We start from the raw sequence: 17,853 nt of genomic DNA on the forward strand, positions 1-17,853 counted from the left end.
ATATTCTAGAATACATCTTCTTAAGACGTCTTACCATAAGTATTTTTGAATGTCGCTTTGTAAATCTCTGACCAGAGGTAGCATCTGTTGTGGTTCTTCCATTTTCACTGAATGAAATTGCATAAATATATACTCTTAGGCAACTGAATTTTCCATCTTAACGTATGTCGTGGTATGACAAGTATTATAACGTGTTCGTATACGAGCCTTGTCAACAATATACATGAAAGAAATAAATTCTGTCTTCGGGCTTGTCCTATTTCTTTTTAGAGTGTACAGATGCTTTTCATTCAAAATTATGTCACAGACTTTCTCAAAAGGTCGACTCTAGAAATTTAATATAATGACAAGCATATAATTGTGTAAGGATCCATTGTGACACACAACAGTTTTGATCTCGACCTGGTTTTAAGAAACCTTTTGTATTTGCTCTCCTGCAAACTTTTGCATCAGCCAGTTTCTAGAATGCGGTATATAAAATTTATCAAAAACAAACAAGGTCGGCGTTAAACATGTTTATGTGCCATCACCCAAGAGATGAAACACAATTAATTTGTACAGCACCAGTAGCACACATTCTAGCTTTAAACACTGACTGTTATTGTTACAACAGCACACTTTCAAGTGAAGAAACATACTATCCTATCTATAATTAGGATGTCCAAAACGTATTAAATTACCCTACTCTAGATTCAAACTTAAATTATAAAGATAAAGCTATGAACATTTCGAGCATGGGAGTTTCCCCCCTTCCCTTGCCGCTATAAGCAACCAAAACTTGTAGCCTAATGTTAATTTCCACTTGTAGCCAAGGAAACACAGGCAGAGTAATGTTATTTTCAGTAAGACGATATACTCCGCTTACCCTTTCTAACATGAGATTCATGTTTGAGTCTCAAATGTCATTCGCATGTTAAATTCCCATTTGGGTTCAGAGTGACGATTCCATGTTAAATTATTGTCTAAGTCCTTATTACCATTCCCATCTTAAAGTCCCTTCAAAGGCCATAGTGGTGCTCTGATGTTTAATTCTTATTTAAGGCTAGAATTCACAAACCAATTTTAACATTAGATTCCCTAGATCCCATGGTGCCCCACTTTGCGCACAGTGACAGGGTAGTAACCCTCACTTATAATGCATATAATAACATTACTTATCCAAACCCGATGAATCACAATATCCTGGCACAAATCACGACTCACTTTAGACTTTCAAATTTACCCGCCAACATGACAGCAACATAGAGACAACCAAACGATAACCTTAGACAGAATTCTTCTGGGTCATTCCAATATCAATATTTATTCGTGTTTCTTTAATTCATTGGCATTCCATATGTGGTGCAAGAAAGCCGGTACTGTCAGGTACTCCGTATCATTGAGATATTTATTGTCAGTTAGGCCATACCAAAAAGATGGGGTCGGCTGATCAGCACCATACCAGTAAGAGCTAAAATCTACTTGCACAATGCATTTTAACAAACTTTAACTTCCCTCACTGCTGAATAGCAGTAAAGTAGCATGTATTACTAAGTAGTGTTCAGGTTTCATTCATTAAATGAACGACATGTAAAATGTTCAGTTTCAACTAATTATTTGTTCAAATTATGTTATTCCTGAAACATGCTTGTTTTAAGTATCTAATAAAATTGTTACTGAGTATTTAAAATATTGGGTCCTCGTTCGTGTGGCTTAGAATGACCGCTCAGGCTCAGGCATTCTGCGTCTAACGATGTTGAGCCCAATATTTTTCAATGCTCAGTTTATGACCTGTAAATATTCACATCAAAAGAAGTTTAGTATTATATAGTATCATGTAGGCGGTACACTTTATGTATAGTGTGCGCACTTTAATATTGTTGTTATGACAACATGTTAGCATATGACTAATACTCATTGGTCCAAAAGATCCCATGAAATTCATGTGCAGTATTCTCCTAACAATCAAGACGACAAATTCAAATAATTAGTCAAATTTATATAAAGAAGATCATTGTATGAATTCAGATAGATGAATTCAAACACAGTTATACTCAAATCAATATAATTGATCTACTGATTTAAACAAATAAATTCATGCAAACTTAAGCAAAAAATTCATGCAAATAATTATGTTGGTATCAACCAATTACATGAGATTCACGCAAATACCTTGTGCTTTCAAACTTTGTTCGCTTCTACTGCCAGAGTTGTGTCCTTCGACTTTCCAGTCATCCGGTCCATTGGACAAATGTTTTACGAGTGAATTTCTTCTAAATTCAGTCTCGGAGTCTTTTATATTTTCACTCTTGCAGGAAAAATGCAGACTGACTAGATTTTTCGATGAGGGCAATTTTAAAGACAAGAAATTTCGTGTGGGAACCACGCCCCTTATTTAGCGAAACCAATCAGGATAAAATATATATACCGCCTTTTATAACAAGGCGCCAAAATTGCGGCCAGCCTGACTTCTAGATTTTCAAATATGATTCTGGTCAATTTCAAATCTGACAGTTCCAATATAAAATCGAAGTTGACCTTCCATTTTCGAGTCGGTCTGACACAGACATTAGAAATTATTGCAGTATAGTAATTAAAGAAGCATCTGTCCTCATAAATCTAATTAATTTTTATCAATGCCCAAAGTGAATGTGCTCTTCATAGATCGACTAAAATTTGCATCCTTACATATACTCTAACCCAAGTCAAACTATATGACATCACATGGATTTTCCATCTGACATTGTGTTCAAAACTGATTTTCTCTGTGTAAAATGTTTTATTTGTTCTAAAGTATAATTGCTCTTTGATTTATAATTTGTAAGACAATCGCCTTTTAATCTTAATGGTTATAGAACTGAGTCGAGGACTATATTTTACGCGCAACAAATGAAAGGTGCAACGTCTGATCAAAATGAACGAAATTATTTCTTCTGTGTTCCTCCTAAACTATTTCCATTACGAATAATATTAATATTATGGACATGTGATGACATTGATAACTCATTAGACAAAGCTTCATAAGTATTAGGTTTTCACTCGGAACTAAGCAGTGTGGTTATTCGTGCATAGGTGCACTCATTAGAAAATATTATAAGCCCATTACTCCCGTACTATTAGATACAAGCAAATCAAAATTTATGTAGTTTGTTTGAAATCATCGTTATAACGAACAACCAAGATCCAATCTGGCTACTATTGGTGTGGCAGATCTTGCCCTAAATTGTCAGCTGTTTCGTGGGCTACATCAGGATGAATACGGAGCCAATTTTTTAAATTCCAAAACATTATTTAAAGGTCAGCTTATTCAAAGTTAGTTTCAGGATGATCTGCCTTTTGATTCCATTCATAAATGTAAGATCTCAATAACTTTCAATAATTTGTTCCTGCAGTAAAAGATTTTTGATGTGCTTGCCACTGGGTTCATTCTTAGCATCGGCCTTCAACTTTTATGAAATGTACAAAAAGAGAATAACTTTATTTTACATTGATTTCATTACTGGGAATTACAAACTCTATTTCGTGCAATATTTCACTCGTGTCTGGAAATTACCAACATTATTCTTGTTGCAAATCTAATCATTCATTGATCATAGGATTATGATGTTTCAAAAGATTTACGACGACGATAATTTCCTTATTCTTTTATCTAGCGATCAGTACGGATTTTATAACAGTCTGAAACTAATGTTGCCAAACATATTACTGACAAAATATCAAAACTTCAAGAAGAGAAAAGGGCAGTCGCAATAACCAAGACCTTCAAACAAGTGGAATCAACACCATGTAAAACACTGTTTAAAAGATTCTCTTCGATATGATTTAGTTTCGCTATCTTCACGATCACTTAGTATTAAGATAACGTTGGACGAACAAACACCAATTTAAACACAGCGAAAACGTCGTCAGATCGAGAAAATAATCGGTTCAACTAGTATTTTCCGCGAAATATATTTATTATATATGAAACATAATTGACATGATCAACTAGTCGTAAAGAAAAGACAATGCAGAACAAATTCTTGATATAATCAACCTATCGCTTCAAGGCTTAAAAAACTTTGATGTACAACAAAATAGTTACTATACAACAAAAACTTTAATTATCTATACTCCAAGAAATAATTCTACAAACACGCACACACGCATAGATATATAAAACTCGAAAAGTAAAGAACCTTGTAATTCTATTTTAAATGTATCTATAGTACGAAACTGGACTACGAATGACTCTCTGCTTTTAATCATACTCCTTTTCTCATGACGAAAGTGACATTATGTCAGTGCAATTGAAAGAACTCGCTTCTTCAATGTTAAGGAGGCAATACTTCATAAGATCAGTTCAGTACAGAAGAAGACCGATCAGTTGTCATCAACAACGAATATTAACTCCAGCGATGAAGAAAGACGAGTAAAATATACATTCTAGTTTAACGGATTAAAATGTACTGTTAAATATCAAATATCCATTTCAGTCCTTCGTACTAAAATACACCGTGGAATAAATAGACTGTAGCACATTGGAAGCAGAGCAAATAATATGAAGAGCGTATGCTGATGTTAATTGTTTCCAGATATAACTGCATCTTTGAATACCGATATTTATTGACATTACATAATTCAATGTTGAAGATTTGCGACTGCGGTTTCAACCAGTGGGTATGTTCCTTTCTCGAATTGAGCAGTCACGTGATTCCTTCTTCGCATGATAGAAAGAAATAAATAGCTCTCCAAAAAGACTTTAAGGAGGTTAACTGCTTCTTGAACTCAAGAAAAACCTTCACCTTGAAGGAGCTGCCCCGTTTTATTCCACGGCTGATATTAATGAATTTTTCAAAACAATGTTTTGTCCCTTCTAACGGTCACATTATTTTAGGTTGTCAATCATGCTCGAACATATATGATTTCGAAAGAATTATGAAGTTCTGACTGTAGTTCCACCCTACTTAAAACGAAATAAGTTTCCTTTCTTGCATTTCAACGAAATGATGATTAGACAAAGTTGGTCAGGATGCTGGTAGTCTTGGCTTATCCGGCTGTGGGAACAGTTGCATTTGTCCGAACTGGCCCATTATGGTCTGCATGCCGATACTGGTTGATGTTTCATCAATGGCCACTTTCTTATAAATAGCCCAAAACTGGAAAAGACGAATAAACAGGAGAGAAAAAAAGAGCCATTACTGTATATAAATCCCATTATTATACCCATACTAGTGCAAACAGACAACACATAATCAACCGGTGGATCCGAGAATCTATGTTGTCCATTAAAAATAACATGTTGGCTTGTTTTGTGATAGTAGGACCGTGTATACATTATTCGTAATTAGGTGCATAATTAGGTGCGCTCAACGCAAACAATTGGCCAGAATTTAAAAATGATCTCAGACAAAACAATGTTTGGAAACAGTTCGAAATTAGAAATAATCACACCCTCACCAAAATGTATTATAATGTTTAGTTGTCACATACACGTATTTACATGTACGCACACAAACTATAACTATTCCTTTGCAAAAAATGTTTATCCGTCAATTTGCATTCCATATATTGACCTCTTTTAGAATATATACCATAGTATGTGATAGCGAAACGTTCATTATATCAAACATCAGTCAAAGAGTTTGATATGTTTTAGTGAATAGCTTGAAAAATATTTTTAAAAACTTACATTTTAGATATATGACCAATTACAAAAACAAGCTTGATAAGTCATTCGGTGCAAAAATAAAAGTGACGGTTACTGTGACTTACATCTGAATATGGATAAAATTGATCAGGTATAACATGTCCGGACCTAAGCTGGTCAGAATGAAACGTCTGAAATATGACAATATAGAAAACGTTCCATTGAATAAACAGGTTGGGCTTTTAGGGTTTAATTCCTTTACCTTCTTGCCTTTTCCTCTCTTTTGACAATAACAATTATCCGTTAACGAACGTTTAATTATGTGAAGCAACTTCTTCAATCAGTACAGTTTTTAATACTTTGTTACATTAAACAAATGAGGCATGCAAGGGATAATACAGACAGACCAAAATACAGACAGACCAAAGATAGATAGATAGATAGATAGATAGATAGATAGATCGTAAATGGGTACGTGGGAGTATTTAGTTAAGTAGAGGCATAAGGGAGCTGATATCAGCAGATAAACAGTGAATATCGATTGGATGATGCTGTTATCTCATTTATCATTCCATAACGATGTCCGAATTTCTTTGTGTGAAGAGAAATAAGAATATGCAGCCAAATGACGAAAATTTCACCTATAATTATCTGCATGCCAGTCCAAAAAAATGTTGACAAGAGCCCGAACACGACAGACATTTATGGGGGCAGAGACCAGTTTTTATGTACAAATTTAACGTCGCATTCAGTGACCTAGTATACAAAAATCATAAAAATCAAATACACAAGTGAGGTCAAAAAGGTCCATATTTTTGGATACCTATATTAAAATCAAGCATTAGAATAGTATCCACTTAACCAAAGAAGTCGATAGCAGTTCATAGCAAAAGAAGTTTCTCCTACCTGCAATTTCATGTCCGAAGTCATTTTTGACACCATGTGATGTTCACAGTGCAAACACAAGCCCTTTTCCTAGATGACAATTCTGCAAAACAGTGTGTACTAAACAGGTTGATGCAACTGTAAATAGTTGTCATCCAAGCCGGTTTTTTAAGATTTTCTACTTGCCCCAAACCATGTGTCTACAGTTATGGGAGGCTAGCTCTTGTTCTTAGTCGACTATTGGTATTTCATTATCAACATACTGCAGAGTAACTATGGACGGTGCACATGCCTGACATCAATTTCAAGAACAGCACAAGCCCAAAACACTTAGTTCACAAATATATCATTATTTTCAAAAAGTAAACAATTATAGCTGAAAAAATCACACCATAGTCGACTTTTGGTATTTCACTATTAACATACTGCAGGGGAACTACGGAAGGTGTACAATCCTGACATCAATTTAAGAAAAACACAAGGCCAAAACAACCAGTTCACAAATATAACCATATCTTTAAATAGTAAACAATAATAGCTGAAAGAGTAACACCACAGCCTTAAGTTAAGAAATTTTACAGGGGTCAATTTACGAAACTGGACCCTGCCACCTAAAGCTAGGAAATACAGGCCCCAAACACAACAGACAACTAAAGCTACGAAAAACTGACCCCAAACACAACAGACAATTAAAGCTACGAAAAGCAGACCCCAAACACAACAGACAATTAAAAATCAGTATGTTGACTGAAGCCCGAACACAACTGACATACACAGCTGCGAAAGGTAGTATGCATACAGTTTTATCAACGCCATCGTCCCAAAAATTACTTTCAACAGGTAAACATTTATTCATTCATGTATTCATTCATCCATATAGTTCAATTATTTGTGAACAAAATGTATCCAAGTGATTTTTAACAGTATTTCCTTTTCCAATACCCATCAATTTTGAAATAAAATATAATATATATAAATGTGCATTTCAAAGTAAACCTAAGAGACAAAGAAATTGACATGTTGTAAACAAATGGTGTGATAGTAGTCAAATGGAAATAAAATTATAGGATTAATGTCAGAGTTAGGGACTGGAAGTTTTTATTTGTAAGTGCAAACGGAATTCTTTATTGTAGTTAGGGTTACGGATAACCTGTTGAATTTTTTTTATAAACAAAACTATAATTGGCTTGCATTTATATCTACGTCTGACTAAAAAAAACACACTATACCCAACATAATCATGAAAATACCCAAATTCTTTCAAATAACGAAGCAACATTTATTATCTCAAGCCAAACGCTATCGCATCCATTGCATCTTTAAGCTGGCTAATGGCTTAATGGCTGGATTATTACAAGCGATTGCAATGATTCCACATGCACTTCTTTTGTTGGGTGAAAGAATCAGTTTGTACTTACAGGAGTGAGAAGTTTCATTCTTGTCGGCCATCTTTCGAAACATCCTTAAGCGATTGTTGATGAATTTTGGGTGATTTATGTTTCCGCCCCTTCTCAAAACAGACTTATCCAGCATCCCAGCATGCATTTGATGACGAGAACCAAGAAGAGCATCAAAAGGTACATGTATTTGGGGGTTTTAATTCATGGTGCGGAATATATTTTGTAAAACCGTTCACTTGGTGTTCAAATAGATACGAAAGTTTAAGGATAGAGATTTGGAAGATTGGTTTTACTATTCAAAATATTTCAAAGAATCTGATAGAGCTGTTTTCTATTTTCATATTTCAGTGCATTTAATATGTTAAACCACGTGACAACACTACGTTTATATCTTCTTTTTGGTAATATTCATATTGCCAAATTTACAAAGGTGAAATAGCATATCAAAACTTCTACGGTACATGTATTTATAAGGAGGAATACACATACTGTATTCTATTTAATGCTTTGTTTATTTTTATTTCTTTCAACATGTTTTATAAAACCTGTTATTATAGGTCTAAAACATATAATTTAATAATAAAATGTGCGAAACCACTCAAGTCTCCCCCAACTTTTATATTACAATGTGTAAGACAGACCAATCAAATCAGGAAGCATTTGGACGCGCAATGAATAATGAATAAATGTCTTTATGGTAAGTCTCCCCAAACCCCACAACCACATCTCTCTGTCTTTGTCTCTCTGTCTCTCTCTCTCTCTCTCTCTCTCTCTCTCTCTCATAGGAAGAAACTATAGAAGATCTTTTAAAAATGTGTGCCGTATTTTTGCCTGTGTCATGCGACGATGTCTCTGCTCCACTGAATAATGGTAAAATGTAGTCACACGAAGCAATGGAAAGTTAGAAATGGATGATAGAAATAATTGTATGGTTGGTAGCAGCGATAATTACATCATAATAATGCATTAGATGAACTGTAAATGCGTTTATTTGTTTGAATTACCTCTTGATGGTACCTCATTTTGCTTAGTTTACTATTTCAACTCCCTTCAATAATATTCTTGCCGGTATGTGAAAGCCAGCACGTTTAGTGTTCAGAGTAGTGTTCGTAGGGCTCTCCTTTCTTCTTGTAAACTACCTTTTTGTGTCTTATATTTATTTAATTAATGTGAATCAAAATAGAAGTTCAAAACTGAAAGAAGCAACATAACTATTTGAAAAGGAGATTGTGATTACACTGGTCAACAGTGAAATCATTACTGACTTGAAAAGGCCCTAATCTGTAGTATTTTGGTGTGCCGAACACGAATATAACCGTGAAAAATTTGTATTGGCTCTCGTTTTGAAGATATTCATATACCTCATTTTCTATGTTTCACTGTGTAAATTTCTCCAGTAGGACTGCAGCAACATCCGGAATAATGATGTAACATTGCATAATACCATCATGCTCACATCATCCACAGTTGATTGCATCATTTTCTGATGCAATGCAATACTAATGCCATGCGGCTGCTGAAGTAAGTTGACGTCAGCAGTGTACTATACATGTGTAGGCCTATTATACTAATGCCAGGCGGCTGCTGAAGCTGACGTAAGCAGTTTACTATATAAAGCCCAATCAGATAGGTTCAGCATTTAAAATATTTTAGACGTTGTGCGAGACAGTTCAAGCTACTGTTACATAAAACTTATTATTTTATCCATTTACGTACAATAAAGAACAGTAATGCCTCGAAAGTGTGTTAATACCGCGGACAATTTTTGCTATATTTGTGGGGAAGTGACATTTGCCAACCAGAAGAAAAGTATCAATTCTCAAGTGAAGAAGGCATATCATCTTTACTTCGGATGCAAGGTTGGTGACCAAGACAAGCCTTGGGCTCCGCATATATGCTGTGCTACATGTACAACACAGCTTTCACAGTGGTTGAATCGCAAAAGGTCATCAATGCCGTTTGCAGTCCCAATGGTGTGGAGAGAGCCAAGCAACCACCTAAATGACTGTTACTTCTGCTTGGTTCCTCCTCTTTCCGGCGGAATAACGAAGCGAAAGAAGTCGAGAATAGTCTACCCAAACATTCCGTCTGCATTGAGACCAGTTCCACATGGTGAGGGACTTCCTATTCCAGAACCTCCAGCAGAATATTCTCTTGATTCATCTGACGAAGACAAAGGTGAGTCGACCTGTTCTTCTCCTGGTCCATCAGCATGCAGTGATCCAGATTTTCACTGTGGTGCATCATCAACCCCACACAGAATAACACAGGAAGAACTAAATGACCTGATTCGTGATTTGGACTTATCAAAGAACAAGGCAGAATTGCTAGGATCAAGACTCCAACAATGGAATCTTCTAGAAGAAGATGTCACAATTACTGTGTTTCGAAAGCGCCACCAGCAATTGGAGCCTTTCTTCAGAAAGGAAAGTAATCTGATATTCTGTTCCGATATTGAGGGCCTCATGAATGCTTTAAAAATCACTCATGACCCACAAGAATGGAGACTATTTGTGGACTCTTCGAAACTGAGTCTCAAGGCTGTGCTTTTGCACAATGGAAACATTCTTCCATCTATTCCAGTAGCGTATGCTGTCCACATGAAAGAGACATACGATAACTTAAGGCAGCTACTGAATTCCATTGAGTATAAACAAGTACAGCTGGCACCTCTGTGGTGATTTGAAGGTAGTTGCCCTTTTAATGGGACTGCAGCAAGGATATACAAAATACATGTTTCTTATGCGAGTGGGATAGCCGAGCAAGGGAAATGCACTACATGAGGAAGGAATGGACTCACAGGCAGAATGTAGCCATTGGAGAGAAGAATATCCAACACCCAGCTCTGGTTGAGGCTCAGAAAATCTTGCTACCACCCCTTCACATCAAACTAGGTTTGATGAAGAACTTCGTGAAAGCCATTGACCGGACTTTGCCAGCATTCCGATACCTGCATGAAAAATTCCCTCGACTCAGCGAAGCAAAGATTAAAGAGGGAGTTTTTGTGGGTCCTCAGATTCGAGAGCTTTTCAAAGATGACCGGTTCAACAACTTGCTGGAAGGTGACGCGAAACAAGCATGGAATGCTTTTCGCCTAGTTTCTACAAACTTCCTCGGAAATGTTAGGGCAGAAAACTATAAGGAACTAGTAGAAGACATGTTGATGAAGTATAAGAAACTTGGCTGCAATATGTCTCTAAAGATTCACTTCCTTCATTCCCATTTGGATTTCTTTCCTAGCAACTGTGGTATTGTTAGTGATGAACACGGCGAACGTTTTCATCAAGATATCGCAACAATGGAACAAAGATACCAGGGAAAATGGTCCACTACAATGCTGGCTGACTACTGCTGGACACTCCTCAGAGATGCTCCCGAACAGCTGTACAAGAGACAGGCGAAGAAATCTAAGATGTAGTCAATGACTTGATTTTTTATAGGTAGGCTATTACAGTTGACCTTTTACTATTGGAATGCATTTCGTTATGTAAACATTAATTTCTTGCAGATTACAAAAAAACTAGAGCCAGTTTTGCAATTTGACTGTCATATTCGTGTTCAGCACATAAAAATTGATAAGAATTGACTAATTTTATTTCAGTAACATGACTTTTGTAAAAATTTGTTGTCCAGTGTTATTCACAACAGGTTAATGATTACATCCTGTAGCGGACACACTGAATAGGTCTGTGGAGGGTTAATTCATTCAGTCAATACACAGCTGCTCGTAGTCAATCTAAACTGCGTTGTAAATGCACGTTTGTGTATTTGTATGTGATATAAATAAAATATATGTATACATGTAGCATGTTACGCTGTCTCTTTGATAGACCACTAGTTAAATGAAGTTTACATTAAAAGGAAACTCAGCAAGCCTTGTTTCCTTTGAATGAAAAATGTTTACATTTCGTCGTATATCAATGATACAGCTTACATCATATATATATATATATATATATATATATATATATATATATATATATATATATAGAGAGAGAGAGAGAGAGAGAGAGAGAGAGAGAGAGAGATATAAGAAAGCGTAACCACTCAACCAACTAATCATAATGTTTTATTTTTGTACCATGTGACTTGCTATTGTATTTGTATATTGTACAGTACTTCGCGCACATTGACCATACTGCAAACTAAAAATCCATATTAAAAATGCTGAATATTTCCTCTGTACACAAGGGAGGTAAGCATGTCATATGATTCATATGTCATTTGATTCCTATGTTTATATAAACTTTTCTCCCCACATTCATGCCGAGCTAGATTCAATACTTTTCCACATTAATAATTCGATTTCGAACTTCACGTACCCCTCCCACACCCACACACCCACAATGAAAATAAAGGTCTCATGGTAATTCTTCTTAGTTTTGTTGTGAAGGCAACTTAAAATTATATCATGTAACAAGAGCCTTTTAATGCGACAGTCGGTTGTAATAAAGTTTTAAACATTGACATAGAATATTTGGCAAATGTGACTAAATTTTGTTATAACTATTTGTACCGGATATAATAAAATACAACTGTTTTTACAAACTTTATTGCGGAATAGATTTTTATATAAATTATCGTAATACGTAAATGTTAACTTACGTACAAGGGCCATAAATGTTCCCAGGATGATGGCATTGTAGATAGACCAATTGATATGCTTACTCTCGTTGTAGTGCACGGGGGCTTTCTCAGCCATGTAGCACAAGTAGCTACCGTACAAAAGAAACAACACCTCAACTTTAAAAGGACACACAAAAATAGCATAGTACCTAGAAAAATAGCAATATAGACGCGAGTGAAATTCAGGAAATACAGTTATTATTAAGAGTCCCATTCATAACATCAGTCTGTATTAAAGATTTTTAACTAGATTTGTACTAGGTTCCATTTCAGCATGTTTCCTCGTTTTGATAGCTTATCACCTTCCTGTGTTCCTAGTGTTTTCTTATCTCTATCCTCATCTGTTACCGAAGATGCTTTTTGTATATTTTTTTGTAATTTTATCGACAATTGCATAAGTAGAAAGCTGATCGAAAAGGAGGCATGATACAATATAGGAATCAGCTAATAGCAAAATTTGTAGGTCGCCGTGTCTCGTCTGTCTTGCTGGTTTATAATTCAGAGCCAAATGTAGCAAGAAATGTAGGTTATTACAACCATACTTTAGATTTAAGGTCGCTAATCTCGGTTACAAAGGTGAATATGCAAGTTAAATTTAATGATCACACATAAAACCGTGTCTAAGAATCTGTACTTCATGTAAATGAAAGATAAAATAAAATATTCAATGATACAAGACACATGCGTGCTTAAAAAGTACATTACTTCTACCTACATAAAACATCCACCTGTGATGATTTAAAGTGTGAGTGCACCAATACAATTTCATGACTGTCCATACAAAAGTATACAGGCTCACAATCACCTATTTTTGACTTTAGTTGGTAATAATCTCCAAGAACAATGTACTATTTAGCGATATCTAGATAAGACTGGTCAACAGTCACTCAGTTACTTGAATTTCACATATACAAGACAATGCAATCCAGTGTACATGTGTACCCAAGAGTTTCTAGCTTTCTTTGCAGAAGGAACCGTGATTGCTGAATAAATCAAACTATAATACGTTTGAATAGTTTTTCTTGCTCACATACGGCCACAAATTTTAGCCAGGAGTATACAACGCATGCTCACATATGGCCACAAATATTAGCCAGGAGTATACAACGCATGCTCACATATGGCCACAAATATTAGCCAGAGTATAAAATGCATGCTCACATATGGTCACAAATATTAGCCAGGAGTATACAACGCATGCTCACATATGGCAACAAATGTTAGCCAGGAGTATAAAACGCATGCTCACATATGGTCACAAATATTAGCCAGGAGTATACAACGCATGCTCACATATGGCCACAAATATTAGCCAGGAGTATAACACGCATGCTCTACTCCCTATTCTATATGCTAACATTCAAAATAAAAATATTCACGGATCGACGTCTGAGTGGAATGCATGTGTAGTTCCGGATGCAACCATACCTTTAAAGTTTCCTTTTCATGAGTGACTTGTTATCACTAGTTCAGATGTTTAGACAAAAAAAAAAAAAAAAAAAAAAACAACAAAAAAATGGTTGAACTATAGACAAAGGATTATAGTACCAAGAAAATGCAATTACCTGCTGTGAAAGCATGCTTACGTCCTCCATAGAAACAGACGTAAAACTGTGATTTATTACCTATTTATATCGTTTCAGTAGTCGGAGGTCGGATTAACGTACATATCATCAAGAGACATAAGGCAATTACACCGACACTACAAAACCTCTTCAACAAAATCTGATCCGGAAGATGAATGCTTTTAATAGTTTCGACTAAAAATATCACAGAAATTCAGCGAAAATTGAAGGCCAGTGAAAGAGCAATGAGTAATTTTCAAAATAATTCTAACGATTCCTTTATATTTCATCATCATCATCATCATCATCATTAAAATTGGATGAGATATTATACGTTAAAAATATACATGTATACAACAGAACTTAAATTTAAAAAAGAATCACATTCGGGGGTACAACCTAAGAACATGACGATTAGCACAGTGATGATCTGGACAGCTCTAAACGCTAATAATGACTAATATACGAATTGTTACCATCCTTTCTTTCAAATTGATCAGCATTCAGAAATCATCTCTATTATCTCTTATTTTTATCTAACAATTGATGACCAGACTGAGAAATAGAGTAATATAATAGGCCAGATGATATAAAAGTTGAGAACAGATGAAGATTTCTAAAAAGTTTAAAACTGATTACATTAAACGTCTGAATTTTATATGATTATCTATTTTACACACACATACACCCATGTATATTTTACCTTTACCTCAGTGATCAACTTATTTAGACATATGTAACATTCTTAACTTTACTTTTGAGAATGGTTATCACGTCCTAAGTACCACACACGCTTGAAAATAGCAAGATTTAGTGTCGGACCATATACGGTCTTTTATATGCAAATGTATGCCAGAATAAGGAAACTGTTTCCACCAAGGTTTCAAAAACATTTCCCTGTATTGTATATGCAATATTTTTAAATGATCCAGTACATACTTTCAAAACTAAAACAAGCAACTCGAAAATCCTCACTGAAACACTATATGCAATTCTATTATTTGAGTACGGCTGACCTCAAGAAATAATTAATGTCATAGTATTATGCAATACAGAAGACTGACCCTGTTTTGAGAGGTATCACAGCCCATAACAATATTCATGTTCAAGGTTCATATATGTATTGGAACAATACATTTAAATTCTATCGTTTGAGCACCTGCATTGTAAGTGTGTTTTCCTTAAATATTACAGTAAGAAATACATAGAAAGCGGAGTTGTTTTAAAACGAAAATCTCATATTGAAAACTATATGAAATTCGACTCTTTCAGTATGCCTGACCTAATAAAAAATTGATTGCGCAAGTCAATCGAGATAACCCCGGTCTGATGATGTCATAGTACGATGCAATGCAAATCAGTAACCCTGTTTCTGGGGGCCCTAAACAATGTTCATGTTTAAGTTTCAAATAAATTTGAGTTTCTTATAGTTCTGATTGTATTTGATAGGAAAACTTTACTTGAGTCAAATATAACTTTTGTTAATTACCTCTTACCTCCATGTCTTCATTATAAGAGAGCCATAAATGACGAAGAATCCCAAATGAAGTGGCCATACACGAATCGTGCATGCAAGCGAAACCTCTAGAAAAAGGGTGAAATACTGATACAAATAATACTGATCTAAAGGAGAGAAAATTCCGGTTAAAAATTACCAGGGTGATGCATAAAATCAAACTGGGACCACAGAGCGGAAACGTAGAATTATTGAATGTGACACTGAGAAGTCAGTATGAATAGCAAAATATGGACAGAAACCAGATCAATGAAATGTAGTTATGGTTAAATCATTTCATTACCTCTTGTCCCTTCATTATTTTAATGTTTCTGGCTCGAATTGGTGTCGCTATAGATGCAAATGGCCCTCCTGTTATTGTTCATGACAACTCACGCCGCAAATTCAGTGTTTATACGACCGCTCCGGTGGCCTAGTGGTTAGAGAGTCAGCCTAGAATGCGGTTTCGTCTCCACGAAATTGTCAGGGCTTCCTTCGCAGGTGGACTCTATTTCCTAGAGATAAAATATCGATGAAGGGTCTATATCAAAATTCTTTGAATTGGGTACGTAATTTAGCAGCTGTATACGTAATGTGAAAGCTTACAGCATGTTTTACCCTACCCCTTTTATACAGCCACAAATATCTCCAAATCAGCTCATCGAAATTTCTCCAAACTTTGGCTACTGTTCGAACACATAACTGCCTAGAAATTGCCGAGAATGCGTTGAAACAAAAATCATCCTAGTAGGTTTTTAATTGGGTCAAATTATTGTAGCGGAAACTTCCTCGGTTACACTACACCGATTATGTCTACCTCGGGTGCTTTAGGATAGGTCTTTGTATTTGGAGTGATATCCTGCTGAATCTCTCGAATGGCTGGCACTCCAGAGTGCAACAGATTTCTACCACAGCCGGATACCGTCTGATTTCTGGCATCTTGTCGCCGATTGAGTCTTGGGTAGCTGAGTTGCCGAGTCTGTGTCCTGTGATTGGCGACTGCGTCGTTAACTGAGTTGATGAATCGTCGAGCGGATCGACATCTGGATTGCCAGGTCGCCGACTGGATCTCTGAAGTGGTTGCAGAACGTCGACTGGGTCGCTGAGTTACTGGCTGGGTGGCTGACGGGGTCGCTGAGTCGCCGAGTCTCAGACTGGGTCTCCGAGTGAGTCACGGAATCGTCGATTGTGTTGCTGACTGTGTCTCATAATCGCGGACTGGTAGTAGACTGAGTGTCCTGTAGTGGCCGGGTCGCCGATTGGGGCTCAGAGTCAGTCTCAGAATCGTTGACTGTGTTGCGGACTGTGTCGCAGAGTCGCCGACTAGGTTGCATATTTGGTCGCAGAGTCGACGACTGGATCGCAGAGTCAACGCCTGTGTCGATGACTATGTCGGAGAGTCAGTGTGTCGCTGACTTGGTCACAGAGTTGGCGACTGTGTAACGGATTGTGTCGTCGACAAGGTTGTGGTCGAGCGTAGTTACTCATTTAAGATCAACACACAGTGAGACAAACAGTGCGAAATGATGAGACAAGAGATATCATCAGTTAAAATTGTATTGTCGCAAGATTTCCACGTTTCTTGGACGAGCCTTGTAACATCTGTATGCTGGTGGACGAAAGTCCTTGTCCTTACACTTTTTAAATTCACCAGCCTGCATATATCCAGGCGGAATCACGTGACCCAAGGTAAAACGCTAGACGCCACTACAAAACCCGCTAACATTTAAAATTGAACATAAACGTTGACGAAACCAAAATTAGCTATTATGAGACGAACATTTCTTCGCGTGTCGACTCTATCACCTCAATATATAATGTCAAAAGAGAGTAAATGTCAGAACTCTTTAGGAGGGTACGTAATATCCCAACTTTACACGTAAGATATAATATCCTTACGGCATGTGTGATACCCAGCTCCTTAATCTATCCGAGAAAATCTCGAAATTGGCTCTACGATTTTTCTTAAAATGTTTCCTCCTGTTGGAAACGATACTGGGTTGAAATCGAAATCCTTTTAGAAGGGGTTAAAATAGTAAACATATTGAACTAATCGGTCCACATTGTGCACGTGTTTTCGTACCCAGTAACCATAAGAACCCCCTAATTTCGCTGGTTGTTGTCGACGAGATTCGTCAGGACTTCCTTCATGGGTCGCCTCTATCCAACAGAGATAAAATCTTAAGTAACGGACCATTTCAAAACTCTTAAAGAGGGAAAGTAATGTCCCTAATGTATACGTAAGATATAATCGTCTTACGGCACGCAGTTTAC

General features: G+C 36.2%; 1 protein-coding gene across 1 annotated transcript in view; it reads right to left on the reverse strand.

The window, feature by feature from the left end:
* Positions 1 to 4,985: 4,985 nt before the first annotated feature.
* Positions 4,986 to 17,853, reverse strand: part of LOC149805339 (putative G protein-coupled receptor CG31760) — a 60,294-nt gene continuing 47,426 nt past the window's right edge. Inside the window, exons 12-13 of the mRNA XM_089934122.1 lie at positions 5,734 to 5,799; positions 4,986 to 5,117 (exon numbers count right to left, since the gene is read on the reverse strand). Coding sequence (XP_089790248.1) covers positions 4,986 to 5,117; positions 5,734 to 5,799 — 198 coding nt within the window. The remainder of the gene's footprint in view (positions 5,118 to 5,733; positions 5,800 to 17,853) is intronic.

This window comes from Sinohyriopsis cumingii, chromosome 2 (assembly GCF_028554795.1).
Source record: "Sinohyriopsis cumingii isolate HCF-2022 chromosome 2, ASM2855479v2, whole genome shotgun sequence".
NCBI classification, from domain to species: Eukaryota; Metazoa; Mollusca; class Bivalvia; order Unionida; family Unionidae; genus Sinohyriopsis; species Sinohyriopsis cumingii.